The sequence below is a fragment of the Anarhichas minor genome, unplaced genomic scaffold (assembly GCF_050575085.1).
Source record: "Anarhichas minor isolate MPS153535 unplaced genomic scaffold, ASM5057508v1 ptg000071l, whole genome shotgun sequence".
NCBI classification, from domain to species: domain Eukaryota; kingdom Metazoa; phylum Chordata; class Actinopteri; order Perciformes; family Anarhichadidae; genus Anarhichas; species Anarhichas minor.
Window position 1 is genome coordinate 2,042,332 of NW_027466517.1, and position 26,838 is coordinate 2,069,169.

At 41.0% G+C, this 26,838-nt stretch overlaps 1 protein-coding gene across 3 annotated transcripts in view; it reads right to left on the reverse strand.

Moving 5' to 3' along the window:
- patj (PATJ crumbs cell polarity complex component) overlaps positions 1 to 26,838 on the reverse strand; it is a 124,568-nt gene that overhangs the window by 84,165 nt on the left and 13,565 nt on the right. For 2 of the 3 annotated variants that reach the window (XM_076079363.1, XM_076079361.1), the window contains exons 7-19: positions 24,185 to 24,313; positions 22,332 to 22,580; positions 22,043 to 22,145; positions 19,647 to 19,735; positions 19,356 to 19,485; positions 13,781 to 13,842; positions 13,623 to 13,679; positions 13,237 to 13,371; positions 12,425 to 12,637; positions 12,116 to 12,199; positions 11,396 to 11,572; positions 1,049 to 1,261; positions 889 to 951 (exon numbers count right to left, since the gene is read on the reverse strand). In XM_076079363.1, the coding sequence (XP_075935478.1) occupies positions 889 to 951; positions 1,049 to 1,261; positions 11,396 to 11,572; positions 12,116 to 12,199; positions 12,425 to 12,637; positions 13,237 to 13,371; positions 13,623 to 13,679; positions 13,781 to 13,842; positions 19,356 to 19,485; positions 19,647 to 19,735; positions 22,043 to 22,145; positions 22,332 to 22,580; positions 24,185 to 24,313 (1,704 nt within the window). The remainder of the gene's footprint in view (positions 1 to 888; positions 952 to 1,048; positions 1,262 to 11,395; positions 11,573 to 12,115; positions 12,200 to 12,424; positions 12,638 to 13,236; positions 13,372 to 13,622; positions 13,680 to 13,780; positions 13,843 to 19,355; positions 19,486 to 19,646; positions 19,736 to 22,042; positions 22,146 to 22,331; positions 22,581 to 24,184; positions 24,314 to 26,838) is intronic. The other variant, XM_076079362.1, reaches the window with a different exon arrangement.

The following is a 26,838-nucleotide window of genomic DNA, read 5'->3' on the forward strand; positions in this document are numbered from 1 at the left end:
TTTTCTCTGTAAAGCTCAAAATCACAAACATGTCTTGAAGGGCTTTAATGCAGGTTCGCTGTAGCACAGACTCTCTGTCCCTCTATGCGAGTGTGAGAGATGAACATCGGCTGACCAGTGAGCCGACCCGTACTTTTTGGTGGCGCAACTTCTGTATCTTCACTCTGTCATGTCATGTATAGTGATTACATGACTTGTATTTGGTGCCGCAACAGTCGTAAAATCAAACCGCGTGAGTCACGAGTAATTGTTGATGCGTCAATGTATGCAAATCAAGCGGGGCCGATGACACAAAATGTCCATTAAAGATATGAAAATCAAATGTCTCATATGTAATTAAATGAAATGAGGACTTCAGATAAATGTCAATCTTTTTGTCAAAGAGGTGTGGTGTGAGTGTGCATGGTACTTTAAAGTACCACAGTACTTCCCTCCTACGACCTTTGATTCTCAGCTCCTCTTGCTGATGAAGACTGTCCGACAAAGAAAATCTACGTATATGAGATAAAAAACGATCCAGAGGTCGTGAATGAACCTCCCCTGTTGAAATGTGCACACGTCACGGCTGGAAGTATTTAGACTTGCAAACCAGCTGCATGCTATCATTGAACACGTCATTCCTAAAAGCATTGATCAGGAGCTGGGACAGCTTCCACTTTACTGGATTATTGCAGACTGTCGTCTGAAATACCACCGCGTGACCAAGAATGACAGACAGACACGGGCTGCCACTGTTAAACTTCAAAGAGAAAATGTATTCATCTGTGGATTTCTCCTCAGGTTTTCTACTCTTGTCTCTTGTTCCAGCCTCTCAAATTTGACCGGTTAGTTGACAGTACTATTAAGGATGTGGACGGGGGTCATAAAATGTGTGAGTGTGTGTGTTACCTTTGGTACGGGCAGTTGTGTGTTGTTGAGATACACCTGGCTGATCCTCTCTGGTCCCTGCACCTGCACAGACAGTTCAGACTCTCATCAACAACAAGAAGCAGCACCTGAATAAAAACAATCTTCATTCATGAGAAACCAGAAGGTGTAGCAGACGTACCACAGACAGAGGCTTGCGGATGCCCAGGCGGACTGTGCCGGGCGGGGCGGACTTCAGGACCTCCAAGGCCTGGTCCAGGGTCAGCGGGTCCAGCTGGGTCTGGTTGACCGACACCAGCTGATCCCCGGGGAGCAAACCGCTGTGGCGCTCTGCCGAGCCGCCGGGGACCAGAGACCGGATCACCATCACGCACCGACCGGGATCCAGCGGGTCCTGCAGAGAGAGCCAAAAAACACAATCACGTTAGAGTCATTTACCAACACTCAGCGCTTTCAATACCTGAGACAGACGCCTTCAAAGACACAATCACATCAGACCCGGGAGCTCTGCTTGAGGATCAGAGTTCTTGCAGAACCACTGACATCTTTTAAATCACTTCTCAAAACATTATCCTTTAAACTTGTTTTTATTAATGCAAGCACATCATTGTATTTCCAATGTGTCATCTTTTTAATGTTAACAGTTTTTTATTTTTACATTACTTTTGGGCATTTTATGTCCATTTTATGTTCATATAGTCCTGAAATGTCTTTGTTACTGGTTTGACCATGCAAAGCTCTTTGTAACGTTGTTTAGAAATTCGCTGAATAAAGAAAGTATATTATTTGTATGATTATTATTATTAGTTGACTTTCTAAAACCTCAGTTTGCAGTTACTAATCTCTCCATAGCGTCTCTGAAAGAGGTTATTTCTAACGTGTGTATACCTGGTAAACTCAAGAGCTGAACAGAGCGTTGCGATGTGATTAGCTGCGACATAACTGCTCATTATTAACAGAGCTTTTTATAAATGGTGATTCTGATAATTATTTTGTATTTCTTACATTTTGATATGCTTGAAAACACTAAATAAAATGTTATTGTTTTATTTTTCATGAGGTGAAATGTTGTTAAAAACCCACACATAAAAGAAGGACGCGAACAAATCCCTGGCACACACTTGGCATCCCACTGAGCTGAAGACCTGTGAACACCTGTGAGGCCACAAGTATTTGCCAACGGGGGGAAGGGTTCGAACCAGCAACCTTTCAGGAGGGAAACTGGACTAAAAAAAAACTACATCTCTGCTTTTGAACCTGTCAGAGTGTGATAAGAGCTCAAGATTTGTGAGGAAGCCAAAGCCCACCCCCTGTCCCCCCCCCACAGGAGAGACAGTCGGAGAGAGGGAGACGGTTATTGTCCCATCATTCAGACCGAGTCTCAGCAAAGAGAGACAGGAAGGCAAGGCAGCAGAGAGACAGGCAGGGGGAGACAGAGACCAGGGAAACGAGAGAAAACCCACCCGTACAAACACCACAACAACAACACACGAACATGCAGAGGGGAGAATAGGCTTCCAGTTAGGAGGTCAAAGGTCAAACGCATGCCAACTAGAGATGGAACAATCAAAGACTGAAGAGAAGGGTGGATGGAAGAAGGAAAAGAGACGAGCTTCTTGGAGGCAAATTGAAATGTTGAAACTGTCCGCAGTGACACTGGAGAAGTTTCAGGACTTAAAAACAAGAACCGGGGTTATGGTGCTTTGACAATGAATTATTTATGCGAGTTTAGCGTCTGCAAAAAAAACGTGCAATCCTTTTGCGAATTCGCCCGAGATTTAACTTCTTAGTGAGTTTTGTATCATATTTATAGAGCGGTACTAGCTGAGGCTTCACAAGTTTTTGGATCTAATTATGGTAAAGTCTTTCAAACTTCATCTGTCATTTCAATAAGTTAGTAAATAATTTAGGTAGTTGTTTATGAACGGTTACAACTTCTCAATTTAAATGCAAGTAATATTAAGTGTTAGTATTAACACTATTCATATTCATTGTGTACACTTGGGTTTTCCACCTTTTTGATAATCTTTTTTTATTGTTTCACTCAGTTAACTCAGTAAACATTGTAACATTGTAAACATGAGTTTATGGTCTCAATGTCTAGTTTCAAGTCTTCTTCAATACAGCATGATGTTCATTCAGTAAATTATGGTCAATTTAGAGCCAAATAGACCATAAAGCAGGGTATGCTTTAGGGTGGGGCTTACTGTGATTGACAGGTCGCTGCCTATCTAAGATGGTGACGGCGAAATCGGCAGCAGTCCTCAAACGAATGGGTGACGTCACAATTACGACGTCCACTTCTATATACAGTCTATGGGTACAACTACCTACCGCTGTGTTTTATTTATATAAAACACAGCAAGCTTTACATGGACATTGTGTCCGAGGTTTGTTTCCATGAAGCCTATCCACTCTGGTTACACTGTGATAATGGAACGTACATATTGTCCCCATCATTCCACTACTGTCACGGCCTGCACTCCCAGTTCAGACACACCTGGCGGAGATCTGCACTTTTCTAGTAATCCTCTAACTTTGTCCAAAAGTAAAGTGAACTCCACAAACAAGCCCTCGTCTGTTTAACCTGAGTAACCAGGAGGGCAGCCCGGTCCTTCCGCGGATCCAAACCCCTCAGAGATTCATATGCCAACTATAATACTTCTCCTGGTTAGAGCGGATGTACATTTTGTAAATTCCCCTGCGCTGAACCCTGGGCACCGCCCGCGCTGCAGCACGAGCTGCCGTGCCAAGTTTCAGGCTGCCAGAACAAAGCCAAGCTGTATTTTTAGACCGAACAACATGGCTACAGGTGGAGAGGAGTCAGAACTCAAGTCCTTCACTCCTACAAGATCCTCCGGAAAAAGTAAAGGCCTCTGCTGTCAAAAAAAAGTGGAGTTATCAGAAATGTAGGAGAAAGTGTGAGAGGGAAAAATAAAGAAATTAAAAATGCACTTTGCCAAAAGTAGTGAAATGTTTTCACGGTTGACTACTCATACGCATATACCAATGAGGAGCTTTTTTATATATATATATATATATATATATATATATATATATATATATATATATATATATATATATATATATATATATATATATATATATATATATATATATATATATATATATATATATATATATATATATATATATATATATATATATATATATATATTGCAGAGTGTCTTCACAAAGTTTTTAAGACCTTTATGATGCCAGTTAGAATGAAACTCCGTTAAGGAAATAAGTATTTTAGGAACTTTGAGACTGAACTTTAGACTTTACATTTTTATTCTAAACATACTCAAGACCTTTCAGGGACTCTGAAGTTTTACAAATATGAAGAACAAACTTCCCATACTTTTTTTTCTCCGTTTTCTCACAAAAAATATAAACTTTAAGGCTAAAAGTTTAGGAACACTCCTGTCTACATAATCTGGGTCTTTTTTTCCTGCTCTTAGTTCCATTGAAGGCAAATCTTAATGCTCCAGCATACGATGGAAGTTTTATTGTGTTTGTCTCTTTTCAGTTTCAACATGACACAAAGCCAGCTCCACGAAGAAATGCTTTTCCCAGTTTGGTGTGGAAGAACTTGACTGGTGTGCACGGAGCCCTGACATCAACCCCATCCAACACCTTTGGGATGAACTGGAACGCTGACTGTGGGCCAGACCTCATCGCCCTCCATCAATGGTGCTCTTATGTGAGACAAATGGGAATCTAAAACTTAAAGGGCAGGAGTTAAAATATAGGGGACCTGTTGATTGGCAAGAATGTGTAGTACATCATGCACAAAAACGTGCTGTGCTTTCCAACATCAATACTATTCAATATGGCAGAAATACCAGGATGTCCTTCTGCAGCCGGTCAAATTTTGCACTATTCAAGCCAGCATGCATCTCTGGCTATGCTGACCCACAATCCTTTGCGCAGCGGATATATAAACAAAAGGGTCAAAGTTCAAGGTGCAATGACATGACCAGGGGGCAACCTCTGGATCTGAAAAGTGAGGTCAATGCGGAAGTTCCTTAAACCTGCATTCTCTCTATTGTCCATCAGGGGGCAACTCCTCTGGTTGCATAGAAGTCTATGAGAAAATGACTCTACTTCTCTCTTGATTTATTACCTCAGTAAACATTGTAAACATGAGTTTATGGTCTCAATCTCTAGTTTCAAGTCTTCTTCAATACAGCATGATGTTCATTTAGTAAATGATGGTCCATTTAGAGTCAAACAGAAGCAGGCTATGATTTAGGGCGGGGCTACCTTGGTCGCTACCACAGCGTTTGTCCAGTCTGGGAGTTGTCCGCATCTGTAACATTTTGGTTCAGTTGTACTTAGCTCCACCCTCTCGTGTCGCTTCTGGTTGCAAAAAGCCAAGATGGCGACGGCCAAAATGCTGAACTCAAGGCTTCAAAACGGCAGTCCACAAACAATGTGTGACGTCACAGCGACAACGTCCACTTCTTATAAAGAGTCGTTGGTTATAGCGATGTAGTATGTCCCAATTGAATAGATACTGCATGCAACAGCACGTACTTTGTAAGGAGAGCTGCAGTATGTGCTTAAATGAAAAAGAAAAAAGTATGATTTGGAAATTAGTGAAGGACTTACTTATAAAAGTGCTGCTCTAAGCACTACTAGAGGTGAAAAACTGCAAAGGGAACCTTTAAGTTGAGCTGAGATGTTCAAGAAAATATGTAAATCTATGAACTCCACATTTTCTAGAATTAAAATTAAAAATGTTTTGTGCTCTAGTAGACCTGCATGTGTTGCGTTTCTCTTGAGAGAAAACAGAGTTTTGAGGTATGAAACTGGTCCCGTTATAAAGGTGTCAGGTTTTAGTGGAAACTATCCGCCTGAGTCCAGACAGACAGACAGACAGACAGACAGACCAGCTCTTCACTTATTGCCTCCAACCATCTTTCACTCGACTCTGACAGCCGGAGAGTCAGTAACAGGAAACACTTTGGCAGGAACACTGGACCGACATGCCCTTGGGCGAGAGATATAGAGGAAAGAGAGGGAGAGAAGTTGCTTCTTTTTTTTTTTTGGAGAAAATTGTGGCGTCGGTTTCACTCTGAGGTGAAATGCAGGAGTCAGAAACTCAGATTATTTTTACTTTTCTTTTCAAATTATATGCACTTTAAATGTGGAGGAAAGAAGAATATAAAACTATGTATTTCATTTATATTTACTGAATTGTCCTTACCCGTTTCAACACACTAAACAAAAGTGAAGAATAAATGTGAAAGTAATGAATATTTGATTAGACTTTTTTTTCTTGCAGTTTTGCATGTCAGCTATTTGATAACATATATATCTCATATGAGTTTCTTGTTTATGTGCTGATTAGGAAAAGGTTACTGCAGAACACCGAGGCTTACGTGGTTACATAAGTGAGAGAAAAGGTCCACTTGTTTTGGAAAAAGTATATTTTTTTGCAAAGTGAGGATATTCTCGGAAAGTTAAAACTAAGAATGATATCCGTTATTTTTGATTTTGATCATTTAAGAGACGAAAGTGAGGACAACTTTGGAAAATGAGGACATTATTAAAGTGAGGACAAATCTGAAATAATGTTAACTTTTCCCTTTGTGTGTTGACATATTTTATGTCAGTGATGTCCTGTATGGAAATCAGATATCTCGTATACATGATGATTAAGAAAAGATAACTAGAAAAGTGAGTCATTCCCATAAAGAAAGCAATAAACTTGAACTTTAGAAAGTCAGGACAGTTCAGAAAAAAAGAGGATGTTTGAAAGTGAAACATACATTTTATTTTTTGACTTTTGTGTGAGATATTTTTGTATTAGAGCCTATATTTTGAGTTTTTTAGGAGAGGACATTTTTGAAATGGGAACATCATAGAAGACATTCTAGACATTTCACGTTTTCTATTTTGTGTGTAAGATATTTTATAACATGAGTCTGCTGAACTTTAGAAAGTTTAGAAAAGTAATTTTAGGCTTTTTTTCAGGTAAAACTTGGTTAAGATTAACATTACAGATAGCAGATAGTAAATGTATAATGTCAAAGAGGGTCCTCACAAGTGTAGCAGTCAAACGTGTGTGTGTGTGTGTGTGTGTGTGTGTGTTGGTTCCAGCTGGTCTCTGAACACAGGCTGCTTTGTCCAGATCTGAAGCTGAAGCCAAGACTAACCAGCCATGACACCCACACACCCACAATGACATCATTTATGAGGTCAAGAAATCAGTATGTGGTTTTTGATTGGCTGTTCAGTACGAGGGTGTTGACCTATAGAGACTGAATGAAGTGAGATACATGAGATCATATACAAGATAAGTACAAAATCAGGCTCCACAGTCACACTGTGGATCACTTCAACACACATTGCTGCAGAGTTTTCATTCAAAATGCTGAAAATGTAATTCTATGCAGCTCTTTTTGCATTGAAGCAGCAGAAGAAGAATTAGCAGCCGATACCGGGACACCAACAGAAAGTTAAAAACAAACAGAAATCATCTGCGTGGCTCGATACTAGGAGACAGAAGTGGGAATATAAGTTTGTTTTTAGTTTGTTTTATGATTTGGAGAAACTGTCCGGTTAAGGAAGTCTTTACATTCAACTGCAATAGCTGAAATGATTTATTCAAACAAATCTTACAAATGAGGTCTCACCACAGCCCACCTGCTCATTTTTTAAGACATCCTGTTCAGAGTTAAGGTGTTAAGAGCTCAGCTCTACAACACTACGCTCTGTACTGACGACGGGAACTCTAGTACAAGTACAACCAACCATCTATATATCCGTCTGTCTGCCCATATGTCACCCGTCTCGTTTAAAACTGTTCCTCTTAGTCACTGTCTGAGTGTTTCCTGTCAGCCTCTGGACCTAAAACGCCCCATCTTAGGACTGGAGGACCCTGGAGGCTACTATAGAAGTTAGTACTTACTTGCTTTTGCATAGCACCTTTCTAGCTTCCGACCACTCAAAGCGTTCTCTGCTACATGTCAACATTCACCCATTCACACACACACGTTCATGCGCTGAGAGGCGCCTTCAGGACTCTAAACTAATTCAGAGTCTGGCCCACATATGGACCGGAGGAGCTGTGGGATGGAAGCGGAGATTTTCCGATGGACTCTACCTCCGAGTCACAGTCGCCCTATATGAGAACAATGCTGCTTCTTTATTTAAGTGTCTTCTACAGTTTGGATGATGACTTTAATATTATTTCTTTTGATTTTATCGCCATGTACATAAATTAAACCTCTGTATTTAAACCATCCTCAGCGCCAGGAGCCGTGGCCTGCTGGGCTGGTAGCGACCTGAGGAGCAGCTTGGGGCTTAGTGTCCCGCTGACAGACACTAGGACACGCAGCTGTCTGATGTAACACGGAGAGGAGACTGTTCATTAAGGATTATTAAAAGAATGGAAACGTGCAGGAATTAAACAAAAAGAGCCTGAAAATGTCAGAGTCAGGACCTTTTTCCAAGACCTTGTTAATTCAAACTAGAAAAGAAAGTAAGACTTATACAACATGTATATAACACACCAGGGGAACAGACAATTGCTCACATTTTTGAAGATAATTGTCGTCTAAAACATCATTGTATGCTGGGGCATAATTTAATTAAAGATTGATGTAAATTACGCTTGCTTGCTACCATGCCAGGCCTTGAGTTTGGAGAACATGTTTTTAGACACAGGAGGAGAAGGAGGAGCTCACGGCGAGGACTTATAGGCGGAGCAAATGCATCTCCTCCATCGTCAGAAGAGCAGGGGAGATGCAAATGAAGGAAAGTGAGAAGCCACATTAGCAGCATGGAAAGAAGAAAAACACACGCACAACTTATTTCATCTGAATACATGTAAATAAACTTTAAGTGCTCATTTCTCATGTCTTATCAGGTAGTTCAAATGTCAAGAAAATAACGATTTACACCACACACACACACAAGCACCCTGGGCAGATGCTATATGTGCAGGCTGATGTGAATGTAGACCAACAGGGAGTTAAACCCCCCCCGACCGCTTCAGCTGGGGCCGACTGAGGAGGAGGGGGGAGGAGACGAGTAGGAGACGAGGAGAAGGCGAGGTCTTGTAGGTGAAGCTGAGCCTAAAGTGATGAAGCAGGGTGGGGGAGAACAAAACTCAACAGAACAGGTTTCCCAAAGCTACTCTCCAGACGGCGGCGATGCTAAACATGATATCTTTCAGTCACCGCAAAAACTCTAAAGAAAGATAAGTTTAAATCGATTCAACTCGCTTCAGGTCCACTGCGCGCGGGGGGCATTAAATATATCACCCCCCCCCGAACAAATTCAATGTGTCTCCAGAATCTGAGCTGTAGCTGCGGCTCCAGTTCAATCAGAGCACGTCCTTGTGTGTGTCAGACTGCAGCACTGTTGTTCGTCTTTGTCCGGTACTTAAAAGGTTCTCTCAAAGGAATTTAGAGCATATCAATTGCCTCTAAACGGCTCTCAACATGGCAACGGCTGAGCCAATGATTAGCTCAGAATAGAACTTAGCACCTTTAATCATACGATGCATTAATCTGCTATTCACCACACCACTGTCCCTTTTCCCTGCAATTTTAGCCTCTATATGCTCTTATATAGTTTCTACTTCTTAATGCTTTTCTTACTTCAGTCTTTTTTTTTTTTCCTACTATGGCGAAAAGATGACTCGTCCTACTCCGCCTCTGACTTTTGTTTTTATAAAAGACCAAAATCACAAATTTACAATGTGTCCAGCATACGACACCCTCTGCCCTCAGATCCTCCATTCAGAAAAGGAAAAACTTCCAGAAAATGGCAGAAACCTCTACAACTTCAACTCTACAATCTACTCTTCTTATTAACATCATCCGAACAAAACTAGAATTACAGCCGGGTGGTCATGTAATGGTTTACATCCATGTCCGTCCAAAATCCTCTTCACTTCATCATTTCATCCCATTAGACATTGGTGTGAATCCTTGATGGCCCAAAACGTGTGACATTTGACAACCAAATTTCTATCAGTTCATCCTTGAATCCATCCAGGTGGACGTTTGGAGATTTTCATGAGATCGGACATAAAAGCTGAGTCGACTAAATTGAATGTTGTATTGTGATGTGTTGTGTTTCTACAACTAACTGCAGAAAACAAACGGACCTGAAAACAGATCTGGTTGAGCGGGTGAGTCACACCCTCTGGCCTGCTGTCCACTGCTTCACTCAGACACCTCTCTCTGCTTCCTGCATGTGTTCATCCACCTCATCACCAAACAACCACAGGGAGCTAATTAACTCCATGTGAGACTGCTTCTGTGGGTTCCTGTTCTTCTTTTTGTTGTTGTGATTTTTAGAGACGTCAGACGGACCGTTTTTAGTCCGCTCCAACACTTTGGTCTCAACAACTGTTAGAGTTGTAAAGTATTGTACGGAAATTTATGTTCCCCACTGCATTGTTACATAGCAGAGGTGGAATCACAGGGAACAAAGAGCACATCGCTAACAGAATATAAAATAGACAATGTTTATGAAATAAAACATTAACCTTTGAAGAAAAGACCATAAGTGCTATTTCACACAGCGATTGCAATAAATTCAAAGACTGTATCTAATGTACAGGCCATCACCTACTAACTAACAGAAATTGGCAGCACTAAATTATTTATTTCCAGCAACATTAAACTTGACTTGATAAAATGTCTTTCTTTGGGGAAAGAAAGAGTCCTTCATGGTACTCAGAGTGGACTGAGCATGCAAGCCCTCATCCAGATCCAGAATAATTTAAGTCAGAAAATAATGAAAACTGGGCTTTCATAATTTCACATCACGTCTTAAAGTGCCTTGTTGTGTTCAGCCAAGAGTACAATACCTAAAGACATTAAGTTTACGAATAAAGCATCGAACCCTCACACTTGAAAAGCTGGAATCGGCCGTAGACTGTAATCTAAGACGGTGACGTCATCGTTGTGACGTCTCTCCTTGGTTTGTGGACTTCAGATTAGAAGCCTTGAGTTTGGCCTTTTGGCCATCTTGGCTTTTTGTAACCAGGAGTGACGTGAGAGGGTGGAGCTAAGTAAGACCGAGGGCTGATTGAGACATTTTCAGGCGACAAATGTCACAATTAACTTTCATGAAGTGAAAACACGTACAACTCCCAGAACAGACGACGCCGTAGCAGCCACCTGTGAATCACAGTAAGCCCGCCCTAAAGCATCCCCTGCTTTATGGTCTATTTGACTCTAAATAGGTGTCGCCCCCTAATGGCCATTAGAAAGAATGCAAGTTCAATGCACCTCCACAATTGGTTTTACTTTTCAGACCCAGCGGTTGCCTCCTGGAATCAGCAGACGTCTGGCACATTTCATACAAAAATGTGATTTTAAAAAAGAACATTCTGTATTCAAATTCAGTATGAATTTCAGGATCAATCACAGTTCTGTGCGCCTATTATTGTTTCGTATGATGCAATGTGCTGTTTATTATTTGGTCTGAAATGTAAATGATAATGTAAAGAGACAGAATGACAGCAGCAGCAGGTGGAGGACAGTGTTGTCCTTACCTGGTAATCGAGGATGCTGAAGCCGAGGCCTTTGTCTCTCTCCTTCTGAAGCTCAAGGATCTGAACATCTGGAGACCACTGAGCCAGCTCCCCTTCATCTTCATCTTCACCCAGCTCCTCCTCCTGGTTGTGTTGAGCCTCCATCAGCACCTCCTCTACAGGGGATACCTGCTCCTCCTGACACACAACAGTGACAACAGAGTCTTAAAACTAATGTATGAACATACAAAGAACAAGCAAATATAAAAAAGTCAGTTATCTTAAGACCACATCTGCCAATAGTAATTATTATAGTTATTATTCCATTAGAATACAGACCTGCTCTTCTCTCTCTCACACACACACACACACACACACACACACAATGAGATGCTATACTAAAGTATTAAGTAAAAAAACTGAGCAAAACTTTGCATTTTTTTGTAAGATTTAAGAAAATATGATTGTAATTTCCATAATATATTTTGTGAAACAAAATTGTAAATTAATGTCACAGAACTATACATTTTCATGAAATTCTGAAGCCATCCTATAAAAGCATTTTTCCATCTCAAATTCAAAATCAAATTCTCAAATGAAATCAAAATAATTTATTTTAATTAGTTATGATGCTATCATGTGCATTATCACTTTCATGAGTTTTCAGTGTCTACTTTGCACACGTGTACATGACGTCATGCGTGTTCAGTAAAACGCCGGAGTCAAAGTGAGACAGGTTACCTGTCTAACTACCTGTTGCTGTTCAATGAGGCTCTCTCTCAGGTCCGTCTGTCTGCAGAGCATCGAGGACAGCTTCAGCTCGATCTGAACACAACACCATATACTTTATATTACTTACTTACTTTATAGCTTAACAATAGGATCATTAAAGTCTTTCTAAAGCATTAAAAATGTTGTACACATGTAAAGAGCTTTACAAGAGTAGAACAAAGTTAACTGCAGTAAATATGAATGTGATTTTACACACAATATTGGATAAATATTCTCATTAAAAAATAATATCGAGTGTGTGTTCCTTGATGTTCTCACCTCCTCCACACTGGGTTGTGGCTGTCTTACTGGTCCTGGACCAGGTCCAGGTCGTAGAACAGGTTCATGTTCAGATTCAGATTCAGATTGTGGTTCTGGTTCCAGGTCAGAGGTCGGGTGTCGGCAGCAGACCAAAGTAAACGGAGGAGGCACTTCTTTGAGGAACGACACCACTTCTCGACGAGACTTACTGTACAGCTGCACATCATTCACCTACACACACACACACACACACACACACACACACACACACAGACACACACAGCAAATTACATATAAATTATATATAATGTTAAACAACTAATTTAGAGTTTTCCATTTAGAGTCAAATAGACCATAAAGCAGGGTATGCTTTATGGCATACAGGTATAAATATTTGACTTCAACTACCCTACCCAGCAGAGGCTGGTGTACCAGCAGAGGCTGGTGTTCCGGCTTTGTACAGTATTTATACCTGTATATTATATGCTATAAAGAATTTCTGTGCCATTAAAATTTATTAAATAAGGGAAAATAAATTTGTACTTTGGCTTATAATTGTTAATTGGCTTACTGTGATTGACAGGTCACTGCCGCTACCAGAGCCGTATACGGCGTCTCTACGTTACTCCTCCTCATTCCAAATATGGTAATCTCTATTCATTGGTTGCGATAATAACAACATGGCGAGGGCAAAACCGCTGAACTCCAGGCTTCAAAACATCAGTCCACAAACCAATGGGTGACGTCACGATGACTACGTCCACTTCTTACATACGGTCTGGGATTTAGTCCCACAGTGTTTGTCTGTGTGTGAGTGTACTTGTATTTACCTCCAGGAGCTCGTCCTCTGGTCTCAAGACTCCATGTTTGTCCACGGGGCCTCCAGGGACCACAGAGGAGATGTAGTGGTGACCATCGAACGAGTCCAGCTCCACACCAAGACGCACAGTGTGGACGGGCAGCAGCTGTAACCAACGATACAAGACATCAGGAGGAAGAGAGCCGGTTCTAATATTTTACCTCACCCCATTGATATAAAAATGGGCTGAACATTTTTAGAAATACCTTTAAAGAATAAAGTATTGGAATTCAACTGCATCATTAACTGCAGCCTCCAAAACAACCATATATGGTTACATTATATTCTACTGTATGGTAACAACACACACCACAGCTCAGAACACACAGTGTTCACACAACACTCAAGGTTTCTCACCTTGGAGGATTTTTGCAGCTCTGCATCGTCTTCAATGACAGGATCCAACTTCACCACCTAACACACACACATATATATATTAAATACACACACGCATCCGTGTTTAACATCCAAGATGGACAGTGTCAGTGAAAATGTGTAAAACGGTGTTCTCTCACCAGAACTTGGTACTTTGGTCCCAGCGCCTGCTCCCATTTAGCCCACAGTTCTGCATCTGTAGCTACACACACACACACACACACACACACACACACACACACACACACACACACACACACACACACACACACACACACACACACACACACACACACACACACACACACACACACACACACACACACACACACACACACACAGAGAGAGAAAAACAGCCTGTGTAAGCAGTGGAACAGATGTAAAATTACAATGCAGCCATTAAAACACAGCAGCTTCCTACAGCTCATTAACTACAACCTCAGGTACTGGAACACAACATGTACTGAAAGTGCTGCAAATGAACAAGTACAGTTGTGAGAGTGGTTGTGTCGAGTTTCTCACATACATAAGCTATTGTGGAATAGCAGGCAACACAGGACAAAACATGATGAAACAAGTAAAACATGAACCTTGAGTATGTTTGACTTTCGCAATTCAATCCAACAGGTTATTTGGGAAACTAAGCAGAGGCCAACGGGACTACTAGTACTGACAGTCATGCATGCAGTACTGTAACACAGCTGGTAGTACTGCTGCAGCACAATCACCATAGAGGTATTCCTCATGCTCTGCTGCAGTGTAAATATTTCACTTCATCTCTGCTGCAGGCTGACGGTCGCCTCATTGGAATTCACCAGTTAGAAGCAAAAATCTAAATGCCTCAAATGTGAACTGTTAAGTAAGCAACTTCAACTGTATGTATGTGTGTGTAGGGAGTGGGGGGGGGGGGGGGGTTTAATGCATTTGCACACACACACACACAAATGTCTCAGCAACAATACCTCCTTAAATCACAGATGAATAAATGTGTTTTCCAGAGCGGAGTGACGGCAGCAGTTTGGACACGAAACACAGGATGTCAGAGCGGATTACAGAGCGACTCTTTGAGGAAAACCCTGCGTCTGCTCTCTGACCCTTCAGGCTGATTTCAGGGTGGAAACCACCACTGCTGAGCCCCGAGGAAAACAAAAAAAACACCTTTGTGTTCTCACAAATCTCCTCACATGTTGGGTGCTATTTTTCCAGCAGGTCTGGCGGTGTTACAACAACAGCCTCTGATTAAATTAGCATTGCTAACCCCGGCCTTCACAGCGCAATTAATCTGCAGCGTTTGGCTGAATAAACAGGGTAATACATCGCCGCGAGGCTGTCAGACAGCTCGGACACTTTACATCTGTTGGCCCGGGAGCGGGCGTGTGGCGTGCTAAGTGTTAGCGTGGCGTTTTGGCCACTTAGCAAAGCTAATGAGGAATAAAAAAAAAAAAAAAAAAGAGGAAATAATTCAGGGAGGAGTGCTGTTAGAGGCCTGCGTTGACATGTCTGCAGACGCTACACTTAGTCTGCATTTTTTTAAAACACTGATAAAGATCAGAGCTCATTCCATTAATCCACTTCCTGTTTTGCATCACTGTAGGTACATTTAAAAGTTTCAGGCTTTTTAGGATTTTTTTTTTCTTCAGTTTTCTAAGTAAATAATCAGAACCACATGTTAAAATGGTAATGAGTAGATTGGCCTGTAACACGAGAAATATAAAGCTGTAACTGTGTAAAATCTTGGCAGAGGAGTTTGCTGTTAACATTAATCTATAACTATGGCAGTTAATCTATTTTAAGCAAAAACATAAGATGTCTTTTGGCCACAGCAGTATATGTCTTCAATGCCATATGTGTTTGGGATGATTGGAGTAGATTGTTTGTATTATTATTTATCCATTTGGACAATATATTTTTGCTGTGTGAATTGCAGGCACCACAGGACTGACCTGTGGTCTTAAAAAAAATAAAAATAGCGCTGGAAAATGTAACTTTATGCAAATTAGGGCAGAATTCACGTGGCAGCTCGTCAGTGTTTTGTCAAAAAAAAAAAAAGTGATGCAGCGGTTGAACAGGAAGTTGTGGATAAGCACCTGTGCAGCATGGATGGATTAATTATGAATCCGATACAGTCTTGCTGCCACTTTGTCCCAGTGGCCAGTCGGTGCTGCAACAAAAAACAAAAAAAATCCCCTGCCGCCCACAAATCATTTTCCCCATAGACCTCTTTATAAACCTCCTGTTATAAAAGACACATCTGTAAAGCTGTTGACAGGACGGTTTTTAAAAATGTTCCAAACCCTAAAAGAGCAGTTTTAATGTGCATGTGCACAAAGGTTCTCAACAGGGACAGTAGAGCTCGTCAATGTCTGAATCACAGCTGGGATTACAGCATCATATAAACTGTATGCTTTTGGGGTTTTCCCCTATCTCGACTGGCAATTCTGTGGAGGAAATACAGCTTTCTCATATCTACAACAACAGTGTGTGAGCTCACCCCTTTCTAGCTGTGCTGCGTTCAGGTACGTCGATTGACAATCTTTATTGTTTATATTTTGTTGTATTTGCACAGTTTCCCTCGGGATGAATAAAGTTTGATCCTATATTATCTCATCTTAAATCCTTGCTGTGGCCCACTTCAGTGCATAGCACTGTAGCCCAAGGGAACAGGGTGCTCTGACCTTTGACCTCCTGACTGATCATTACTGTTGGCGATCTATATAATTGAAGTTTATTTTCCTGTCAGGTTCATCGTAACTCATCATAAGTCTCTGTAGATAAGAGAGCCACAGAAATAACCAGAAGTTAGAAAATCAGCTGGTTCCCAGTTCTCTGTGTTTTCTCAGCAATGAAATAAAAACGACGTCTGGAGGAGATAAGAGCCCTGCGCTCCTCTTCTGTTTTAAAAAAAAAAAATCACTTGTTCCTCTCTGGCCTGGAGGCTGACCAGTGCAGGCCGCCAGCCAATTGAAAGACGAAAAAAAAAAAAAAATGACCCTGAACTGGGTGAATTAATCTCCGTGGGCGCTGGTGGATGTGGAGGAGGAATCGCAGGCTTTCCGCAGAGAGTTTGGGAAAATTACACCGAGTCGTAAACAAATTTGTCATCTTAATCTAGGCGAAAGGGAACAGAGGCAGGGAGGCTTCGGACAGGTAATAGGAAGAAAGGGTCCGATAAGTTTAACACAGAGAGTTCACTTCTCTCGCAGGAGCAGATTGTTGTTTTAATGCAACACAATCATGAAGTTGGCGGAACATAAACCCACAGAAAGTCACTTTACCTCATCAACGTGAGATATGTCGAGATATACATCTGTGTGAGATACATTTTTTTTAGTGTATGCAACTGATAACAGCAGATTAAAAATATCTACAAAAGAAGCTAAGCTAATTAATGCTTTCAGTAATAGCATACCTATTCAGGTATTTTTCAATTCATTCGCTGTTACTTTTAATGTCTTGTGCTGATGTTAAACACTTTGAATCCCCATTTTCCTTAATGTATTAATGTAATAATGAATCAGGATTTAATTATTTAATTGACTGCTATGCATTGCATTCTGGGACGACAGTATCCATCAACATGACACTCAAAAGCCAGAGTGATTTCAATCTGCTATTATTTGAAACTGTGCAGCATCTGCTCATACAGGTGCTGGTCATATAATTAGAATATCATCAAAAAGTTGATTTATTTCACTAATTTCACTAATTCACTAAAAAGTGAAACTTGTCTATTATATTCATTCATTACACACAGACTGATATATTTCAAATGTTTATTTCTTTTAATTTTGATGATTATAACTGACAACTAAGGAAAATCCCAAATTCAGTATCTCAGAAAATTTGAATATTGTGAAAAGGTTCAATATTGAAGACACCCGGTGCCACACTCTAATCAGCTAATTAACTCAAAACACCTGCAAAGGCCTTTAAATGGTCTCTCAGTCTAGTTCTGTAGGCTACACAATCATGGGGAAGACTGCTGACTTGACAGTTGTCCAAAAGACGACCATTGACACCTTGCACAAGGAGGGCAAGACACAAAAGGTCATTGCAAAAGAGGCTGGCTGTTCACAGAGCTCTGTGTCCAAGCACATTAATAGAGAGGCGAAGGGAAGGAAAAGATGTGGTAGAAAAAAGTGTACAAGCAATAGGGATAACCGCACCCTGGAGAGGATTGTGAAACAAAACCGATTCAAAAATGTGGGGGAGATTCAGAAAGAGTGGACTGCAGCTGGAGTCAGTGCTTCAAGAACCACTTCGCACAGACATATGCAAGACATGGGTTTCAGCTGTCGCATTCCTTATGTCAAGCCACTCTTGAACAACAGACAGCGTCAGAAGCGTCTCACCTGGGCTAAAGACAAAAAGGACTGGACTGCTGCTGAGTGGTCCAAAGTTATGTTCTCTGATGAAAGTAAATTTTGCATTTCCTTTGGAAATCAGGGTCCCAGAGTCTGGAGGAAGAGAGGAGAGACACACAATCCACGTTGCTTGAGGTCCAGTGTAAAGTTTCCACAGTCAGTGATGGTTTGGGGTGCCATGTCATCTGCTGGTGTTGGTCCACTGTGTTTTCTGAGGTCCAAGGTCAACGCAGCCGTATACCAGGAAGTTTTAGAGCACTTCATGCTTCCTGCTGCTGACCAACTTTATGGAGATGCAGATTTCATTTTCCAACAGGACTTGGCACCTGCACACAGTGCCAAAGCAACCAGTACCTGGTTTAAGGACCATGGTATCCCTGTTCTTAATTGGCCAGCAAACTCGCCTGACCTTAACCCCATAGAAAATCTATGGGGTATTGTGAAGAGGATGATGCGAAATGCCAGACCCAACAATGCAGAAGAGCTGAAGGCCACTATCAGAGCAACCTGGGCTCTCATAACACCTGAGCAGTGCCACAGACTGATCGACTCCATGCCACGCCGCATTGCTGCAGTAATTCAGGCAAAAGGAGCCCTGAGTATTGAGTGCTGTACATGCTCATACTTTTCATGTTCATACTTTTCAGTTGGCCAAGATTTCTAAAAATCCTTTCTTTGTATTGGTCTTAAGTAATATTCTAATTTTCTGAGATACTGAATTTGGGATTTTCCTTAGTTGTCAGTTATAATCATCAAAATTAAAAGAAATAAACATTTGAAATATATCAGTCTATGTGTAATGAATGAATATAATAGACAAGTTTCACTTTTTGAATGGAATTAGTGAAATAAATCAACTTTTTGATGATATTCTAATTATATGACCAGCACCTGTATATCACCATGATGGAGGTCAAAGACAGTTAGTTGATCTGCTGGTCCAACACTTTGGCCTCAGGGATCCAAAGACACCAGGGTCAATGTGTGGCAATTAGTTAGTAATCATTGCAGCGATGTGTTCGGTAATGTCACAACGCACGGAGTGGCAGAAAGAGGGGAGTCACTGGACCTGTTTTCATGCCGGCGTTTCTACTTGTTTTTGCAGGATAGGCACAGGTGGAAGTACTAACATTAACCGTGGCTCTGTTCCATTCAGTGTCCCAGGAGCCCTCTAAAAACTGAGCCAGCATGTGCAAAGCTGGCTCTCCTAAAAGGAACACAGTCTTGTTATTCGTGACACCGGGGCTTCTTGCTTTGACATATCAAAATGTCTGCCATGAAAAGGCAAATTTTTGCCCGATAAAACTGCAAGTATCTGTTTGTCCATAAGCGTCTGTCTGTGTGTGTCTACCTTTATCCAGGGACCTCTCCAGGGTTCTGGGTTTCTTCCTGATCACACTGAGGACGACAGTCCGACCCGTCTGCCTCATCACCTCCATAACCTCCTGATTGGACAGGCCGTGGAGACTGACGCCGTCCAACTGTGGAAACAGACAGGAGGACAGGAGGACTGGTTGGGCTGTGTTTTTCTCTAGATTTGAATGTGTTACACATTTTAGGAAATGTACAGTAACATCTGATTAGGTATAAAAAACAATGAATGACATGTAGGTGAATATTAACGATTAAATCAGGTTGTTACAGCGAGCAGTCGGTCGTGGATTCGGATGTTTCCGCTGTGATCTGCAGCGCTGCCTGGAACCACTTGTTTCACAAACACACCTACTGCATCTGAATCAGGCAAGAGACACAGAGACGGAGTGTTTTATTGGAACATTAAAAATAGAGGTAATATGCAACCTGTCATAAATCTGCAAATTGTGATGAAGCAACTTCACTCTCATCTTTGTGTGCTGCAAGCTGTGACCCGGAAAATGAACAGAATGTGTCAAATGTAAGCAATGTTTGTTTTTTTCAACTTCTCAACACAAATAACCAAAAATAATGAATATGAATATAAATTCAGAATGATATGACTTGGATGAACCCTGTTCTGATTCAAACAAGCTTTGAAAAATAGAAAAGCGCCAACAGTAAAAACTTGCTGTGTACAATAAGAGCCCCGTAGCTGGTTCACTATAAGAGCCCTGCAGCTTTATAGTAAAACTACTACAGCTCCTTTACAGTAATACTACGACAGCTCCTTTACAGTAATACTACTACAGCTGCTTTACAGTAAAACTACTACAGCTCCTTTACAGTAATACTACTACAGCTCCTTTACAGTAATACTACTACAGCTCCTTTACACTAAAACTACTACAGCTCCTTTACACTAAAACTACTACAGCTGCTTTACACTAAAACTACTACAGCTGCTTTACACTAAAACTACTACAGCTGCTTTACACTAAAACTACGACAGCTGCTTTACACTAAAACTACTACAGCTCCTTTACACTAAAACTACTACAGCTCCTTTACACTAAAACTACTACAGCTCCTTTACACTAAAACTACTACAGCTCCTTTACACTAAAACTACTACAGCTGCTTTACACTAAAACGACTACAGCTCCTTTACACTAAAACGACTACAGCTCCTTTACACTAAAACTACTATAGCTGCTTTACAGTAATACTACTACAGCTGCTTTACAGTAATACTACTACAGCTGCTTTACAGTAAAACTACTACAGCTGCTTTACAGTAATACTACTACAGCTGCTTTACACTAAAACTACTACAGCTGCTTTACAGTAAAACTACTACAGCTGCTTTACACAGCGTCGGAAATACACGAGGGCAAACGGCAAAACTGCCCCTAAGAAATATAAATTTGCCCCCGATATCACTAGGAGAGGGGCAAAAAACGCCCCCGAACTTTCTAAACAAATAAATAAATGGAGCGCTTCTTAATCAGACCTGTGACTGCGAGACTGCGGTCAACTCGGCAGACACTTAAATTTGAGTGCACCTATATGCTGAAATTCACGGTAAACTCATTCAAACGGCACAGATCGGGAGCGAGCGAAGGACTTTGAAAGATTAATCGGAAAGATTAACGTGAGACAACATCCGGTTTCTTCAGATGAACATCCGGTTTTCAGAATAAGATGCCAACAAATTACACATATTGCATAATGGAAATTAGATTAAATGAATTATATTCACATTAAGTATAAAACATGCTACCTGCATCTCGTGAGTTAAAGGGAAAATACACCTAAATTGTGCGTAAAGTGTCTTTATTCTTTGATTTGAGGGTTGCTGGAAATGAATAATACCTGACTGACAGTCAATTAAGATATTTTACTAAGCAAAAACTCTGAACTGAATTTGTACCTTCAAATGGCACATTTTTTAAATTTTGAAGGTGCTATAAAAATGTTTTTCTCAAAAATTTTCTCACACAATGACTAATGCATAAGTTCAGGACAAAAATGGGTAATATCACAATATTTGCTACAAAAATATCTTTCTCAATAATTCCATACAATGACTGATGTATATGTAATCAAGGCATCGTTGACTTACCAATTGTTAACAGTTGTTAAAAAAATTTAATAATAACAATAAATAACCACAAAGAAATAAGAATACAATTGAATATGATTGTCTGATTTATGTTTGTTTTTTGTTAAAAAAAATCTAAGAAAACACTTTGAATCTGTAGACTACTGCCTAATAGTCTTATTATTGCCATTTGATGACAATTGCTCATATATTGTAAGCCTAAATAAGTATATTTATTATTTTGAACAAAGGTTAAATGTTATTTCACAAGTTTCAAAAAGTGCCCCCAATTTTTTGAAAATGCCCCTGGATTTCAGTCAGTGGGGGAAAAAATTGCCCCCAAAAAAATATGTAAATTTCCTACCCTGGCTTTACAGTAAAACTACTACAGCTTATACACAGTAAAGAACTACAGCTGTTTGACAAGTTAAATGTGGGAGTGGTAGTTTTGTTTAAAAATGTGTTCAATGAGTTTTAACAGTGTTAACCCATCCTACCTGAGCTGGCTATGGTATTTTCTGTGTATTTCTAGTGCGTTTTAGTAGGTCTGAGTGTGCTTTAGCGGTTCTTTCCCGCCCTACCTTGGCTGGTCAGAGGGTTGTAGCCGATGATGGAGATGCCAAGGCTCTGGCCGTCGTTCTTGGTTAGAGGAACCTCGTGGATCTCATATCCCTCTAGGTTGGGCTGAAACACAAACAGAGAGTCCATTTATTTCAGCTCCGACTGCACCGTCTCCAAAGCCCCAAAACAAAGAGAAAAACAAACTCTTTTATCTTTTGTGTGTTTGTCCAGAAGAAAGTTTTTCTCTTAAATGATTCAACAACTTCAAACTGAAAAGTTTACTCTATGATGGTTCTTCTGACTGCTTACCGCTTTGCTGTGTCGACGTTGGGGCGGTAGGCCCGGGGCGCGGGGGGGTAAGGAGGAGACGGGGGCCGAGTCAGGAGGTGGTGGGGGAGGTGGGGCTGTTGACCTTTGACCCCGGGGATCCCTGGCGATCAGCAGCGTCACCTGGCTCCCACACCCCTGCAGCACCTTGACGACCTGGTCGCTGGTGAGGCCGCTGGTGGGCGTCGCCCCGATGCGAAGGATGTGGTCACCTGTGCGGAGACGCCCGTCCTGATTGGAGGAGAGAGGAGGAGGAGCATGAGAGTCAAACAAATGGAGAACACTTAAAATGATCAGAAAGTAATAATATACAGGTATAAGTGTCCCAGCTATTTCAAATTCTCAAATAGTGGCCAGTGGTCTGTATTTACAACTGCAGAGAGAAACAAGCTGTCATTTAAAACAGGCTTGTATTAGAGACGGTTCTTTGTATCTGTTATTTGGATACCTGCAACTATTTACAGTCATTTAAAAGGTGCAAGATCCGAGATTGGGAACATTTCTATTGTCTCTTCAACAGCTCTCAACATGTCGACGGTAGGCCGGCGGCCCATAGCTAACGGTGCTAACAGCGCAAACTACTCCTAAAGTGCCGACATAGCTAACAGTGTTTACCTGAGCAGAGGGTGAGCGCTACGCGACTTCATTCTCTGCTCGGGTAGACATTACTCCACTACATCTTTACATAGATAAGTTGTTTGCTGCTTTATTAATGTTCAGAATGTAGAATTAATTAAATGTAGCTCCTTTAAATCGATTAAGATGCTTCTGTAGTTTTTTTTCCTCATGTTTTTTTGTCATTTGTCACATTTTACAACAAATTATTTGTCAGCTAAAGGCCAAACGAGATTCAGCCGGTACTTGACTCCTGCTGTGGGGAAGTCAAAAAAAAAAAAGAGCATCGATGAAAGGTAAAAGCAGAGATGGGGAGAGGAAGTTAAATGGTGAAGGGAGATAAACCAGAAGAGGTTGAAGACGATGAAGATGAAAGAAGACAGATCAAATCTGCAGAGACTTAAAAAAGACTCACTCTTTGAGATTGTATGAGTGTGTTGAAAAGCAGGGTGGTTCAACATGTCTTGGAGGTTTTCTTCATTTCTTTGCAGAGAAATTCATCTTGTCCAATTAATCTAATTGATCTAATTAATCCACTTACAAGGCGATAATTCCTCCCTCAGTCCAGCTGCTGCTGCCTGCTGTCTGTTCTGATGCACTGCTCGTCCTTTAACTGTTATTGATGCAGAATACGTCCACTGAACTGTCATTTCTGCTTGAACAGCACAAGTTGCTGCTGTCGGCTGATCGACTAAGGCAGCTGCTTGTTTCAGTACTCTCACAGTCAAAATCAGCCAAAGTCGATCAAAAATCAGGTATCGTAGTTTAGTCCGACTTACCTGATGAAGACTGTGTGTATAAGTCATTCTCCTCCCTTTCTGCTGTCTGTGCTGTCTATTTTGCGAGGGTACCGGCGCAGCATCCCGGGATTAGCACTGCTCAAAACGATTGGGATTGGCTTAAAAGTGCGCAATGTGTAAGGTCTGGCCAGAATTTTTGTTGAAAACATTAAAAATTAACTCATGTATTGTGTTGCAGAGATATCTGCTGAATTAAGCATGCTAACCAACGAGATAATACCACTTGTTCCACGAGAGAGTCGCTGTAGCGCCCAGTCTCAGTCTACCATGAGAGGATGAAGAAGTGGAGGTAGAGCTAGCCCGAGGGCTTGTCAGGACTTTGTTTATTGACTAAACCCAAAGTGACAGAAACGAGAAAAGGGCTCGCATGGGTGTGTTTTTCATTAATATCACGATGTAACACACATCAGCTGAACTCACCTTGTCTGCCACGCTGTCTGGGAGGAGCGTCCTGACCACCACTCCGGTCGTCCTCCCTCCCACGATGCCGAAGCCCAGACCGGATCCATCGTTGACCAGCTCGATTTCCTCCACATGACCCCACTGGTCCTTCAGCATTAAGACGGAGGATGAAGACGTTCATTAATGGGTTATGATATGTGATCAGAAAAAGTTATTCATATAGACCTCAACCATATATTAAAAGAATAAGAAGTTTGTTCAGATTTCACCCAAAATCGCAAAACTAAAGTCACACATTTCACAGATTCTGAAACAAACACACACACACACACACACACACACACACACACACACACACACACACACACACACACACACACACACACACACACACACACACACACACACACACACACACACACACACACACACACACACACACACACACACACACACACACTAGATGAAGTATTTATACTGACACTACTGAACATTTGTCTTGTGAGTTATCATTGTTTCTCAAAAGGTTCATCTGCTTGTTCCAAATATTTCTCTAAAAAGAGAAAACATTGGATTTATTCTAAAGGCCAAGAAGGTTACTTTATGTCTTATTGCTGATCTGCATGTCTTAAAATCAGTATTGATTCCCTGTGTTTTGTTTCTTCCTGGTGTTGCTTGCATGTGTATAAAACGTGTATAAAAACAGATGGAGACCATCATCTATGCCTTCATCAGCTCCTGATTCTTGGGGTAGCGCGTCACCCTCTGGAACTCTCTCCCGGCAGATCTCTGCACTGCTGCATCTATGGACCTTTAAACAACTTCTGAGAACCTCCCTGCTCACCGAGGCCTATGGAGTTCACTCTGTTGACTCTGCTACTATTATTTTCTCTTCATGTGTTATTTATCTGTCTCAGTATGTGTAAAGCGTCCCTGGGTCCCCGAAAAGGTGCTTTAAAATGCAAGCTATTCTTATTAATATTACTACTATAGTTGCTGTATCATTGTACTATTATTTACTATTTTCTGTTGAAAAGAAAACTATGAACACAAACGTAGATTTCCTTAAATAGGAAATCCAACTAACCTTCTATTATACTTTTTCTAGTTTTTGTCATCATTTGTTGGATATTCCTCCGTTTTGCTGCTCGAAGTGTCATGTGACTTGGGCTTTGTCTTTTAGAATGTACAAACGGGAGATTTCAATAAAGTAGACTATAAATATTAGATTATAATATATTATATTATAAAATAAAAAATTGTCACATCCCGGAAATACTTCACTGCAAAGTTCACACACTCATTATTCTTTGAACAGACGTTTGGACTTCAAGATCAGAGGGCCATTAAAAATCTCTCTTGCCTTTTTAAAATATTGCAGCTGTTGGTAAAAGGTTTTTAATATGCAAAATGTTCATTCAAAAACCTAAAAATCAACCTGAGGAAAGTTAATGAGCAGCATTACAGCAAAAGCATTTTATTTCATTTACCGCAGAAGGATCTGATCCAATTATTTCTTCTAGTAGACCGAGGCAACGATTATTTTAATCATCATGAATGAGATATGTCACGAGGTGAAAGGTGGCTCAGCAGGTAATCACCAGCTGAGAGCATTTCCTCCTCTCTGATAGCCGCTGATCAATGGGAGGCTGCAGCGCGCGCGCGCGCACACGCACACGCACACGCACACACGCACACGCACACGCACACACACACCTTATTACAGCTCTGGTCTGATAGAGGTCTCCCTCTGTCTAATGAAACAAACCTGCTGCTCAGCTCACACCAGGACGCTGAGAGAGGTCGGATCACAGTGAACGTGTTGAATGTTTTCACAGGAGACGATCTGTTATGAAGCGACTTTATTTAGGTTTCGCACTGACTGCACACGTGAAAACGACATATGTGTCGCAAATTATTTTATTTAAATGTTTTACTTATATTGGGGTGTAATAAATGTGAGCCTGATGACTGGTTAGCCTGAGTTTGCTGCTAGCTTCCTGCCTGTGAAATGAATTAACACAAATCGAGTACAGAAAGTCTCAGGACCAGTTTGCACTCATGTTTCATCTGGATATAGAGCGTAGATTTAATATAAAACAAAGACCCACCTATGATTGCATTCTCTAGAAGCCAAAACGTGCCGTATGGCATAAGGCCAGGTGAAAAGTCATGCTAATGTTGAAAACGACCAATAAATGTCCTGAAGTTTTGCTTCTTGGGAACATATACAACATTTCTGAGTTTAACAAAGCCCTAGGAGTGACAAAAGCGCTTGCAAGTTTTCTGAAACTAGGTGGGACGGACTAATTCTTGTGCTAATAAAGGGGCGGTCCACCCATTTCATAAATCAAAATGAGTCTACTATTAATGTTCAGCCTGCTTTCTGTGTTTTCTGTGCATGACTCTGGCAGAGAGAGAAATCTACAACCAGAGTCTTGGAGTTTGACAAACATGGCAGGGAGGGTCTTCGGGCATGTCCGCAATATTTTAAATGTTTTCATCTACAATTATGCCTCTCGCCCAGAGGCAAAATGGAGATTTTTAGAAACACCTTTAGAGGCATCTGCACCTAAAACTCTGGTTTCTGTGTATCCGTGTGGACAGCTGTAAAGTGGAGCTCATGCCCATTGTTGCTTTGTGTAAGGAGCATGCCCCTGAAACTACAACAA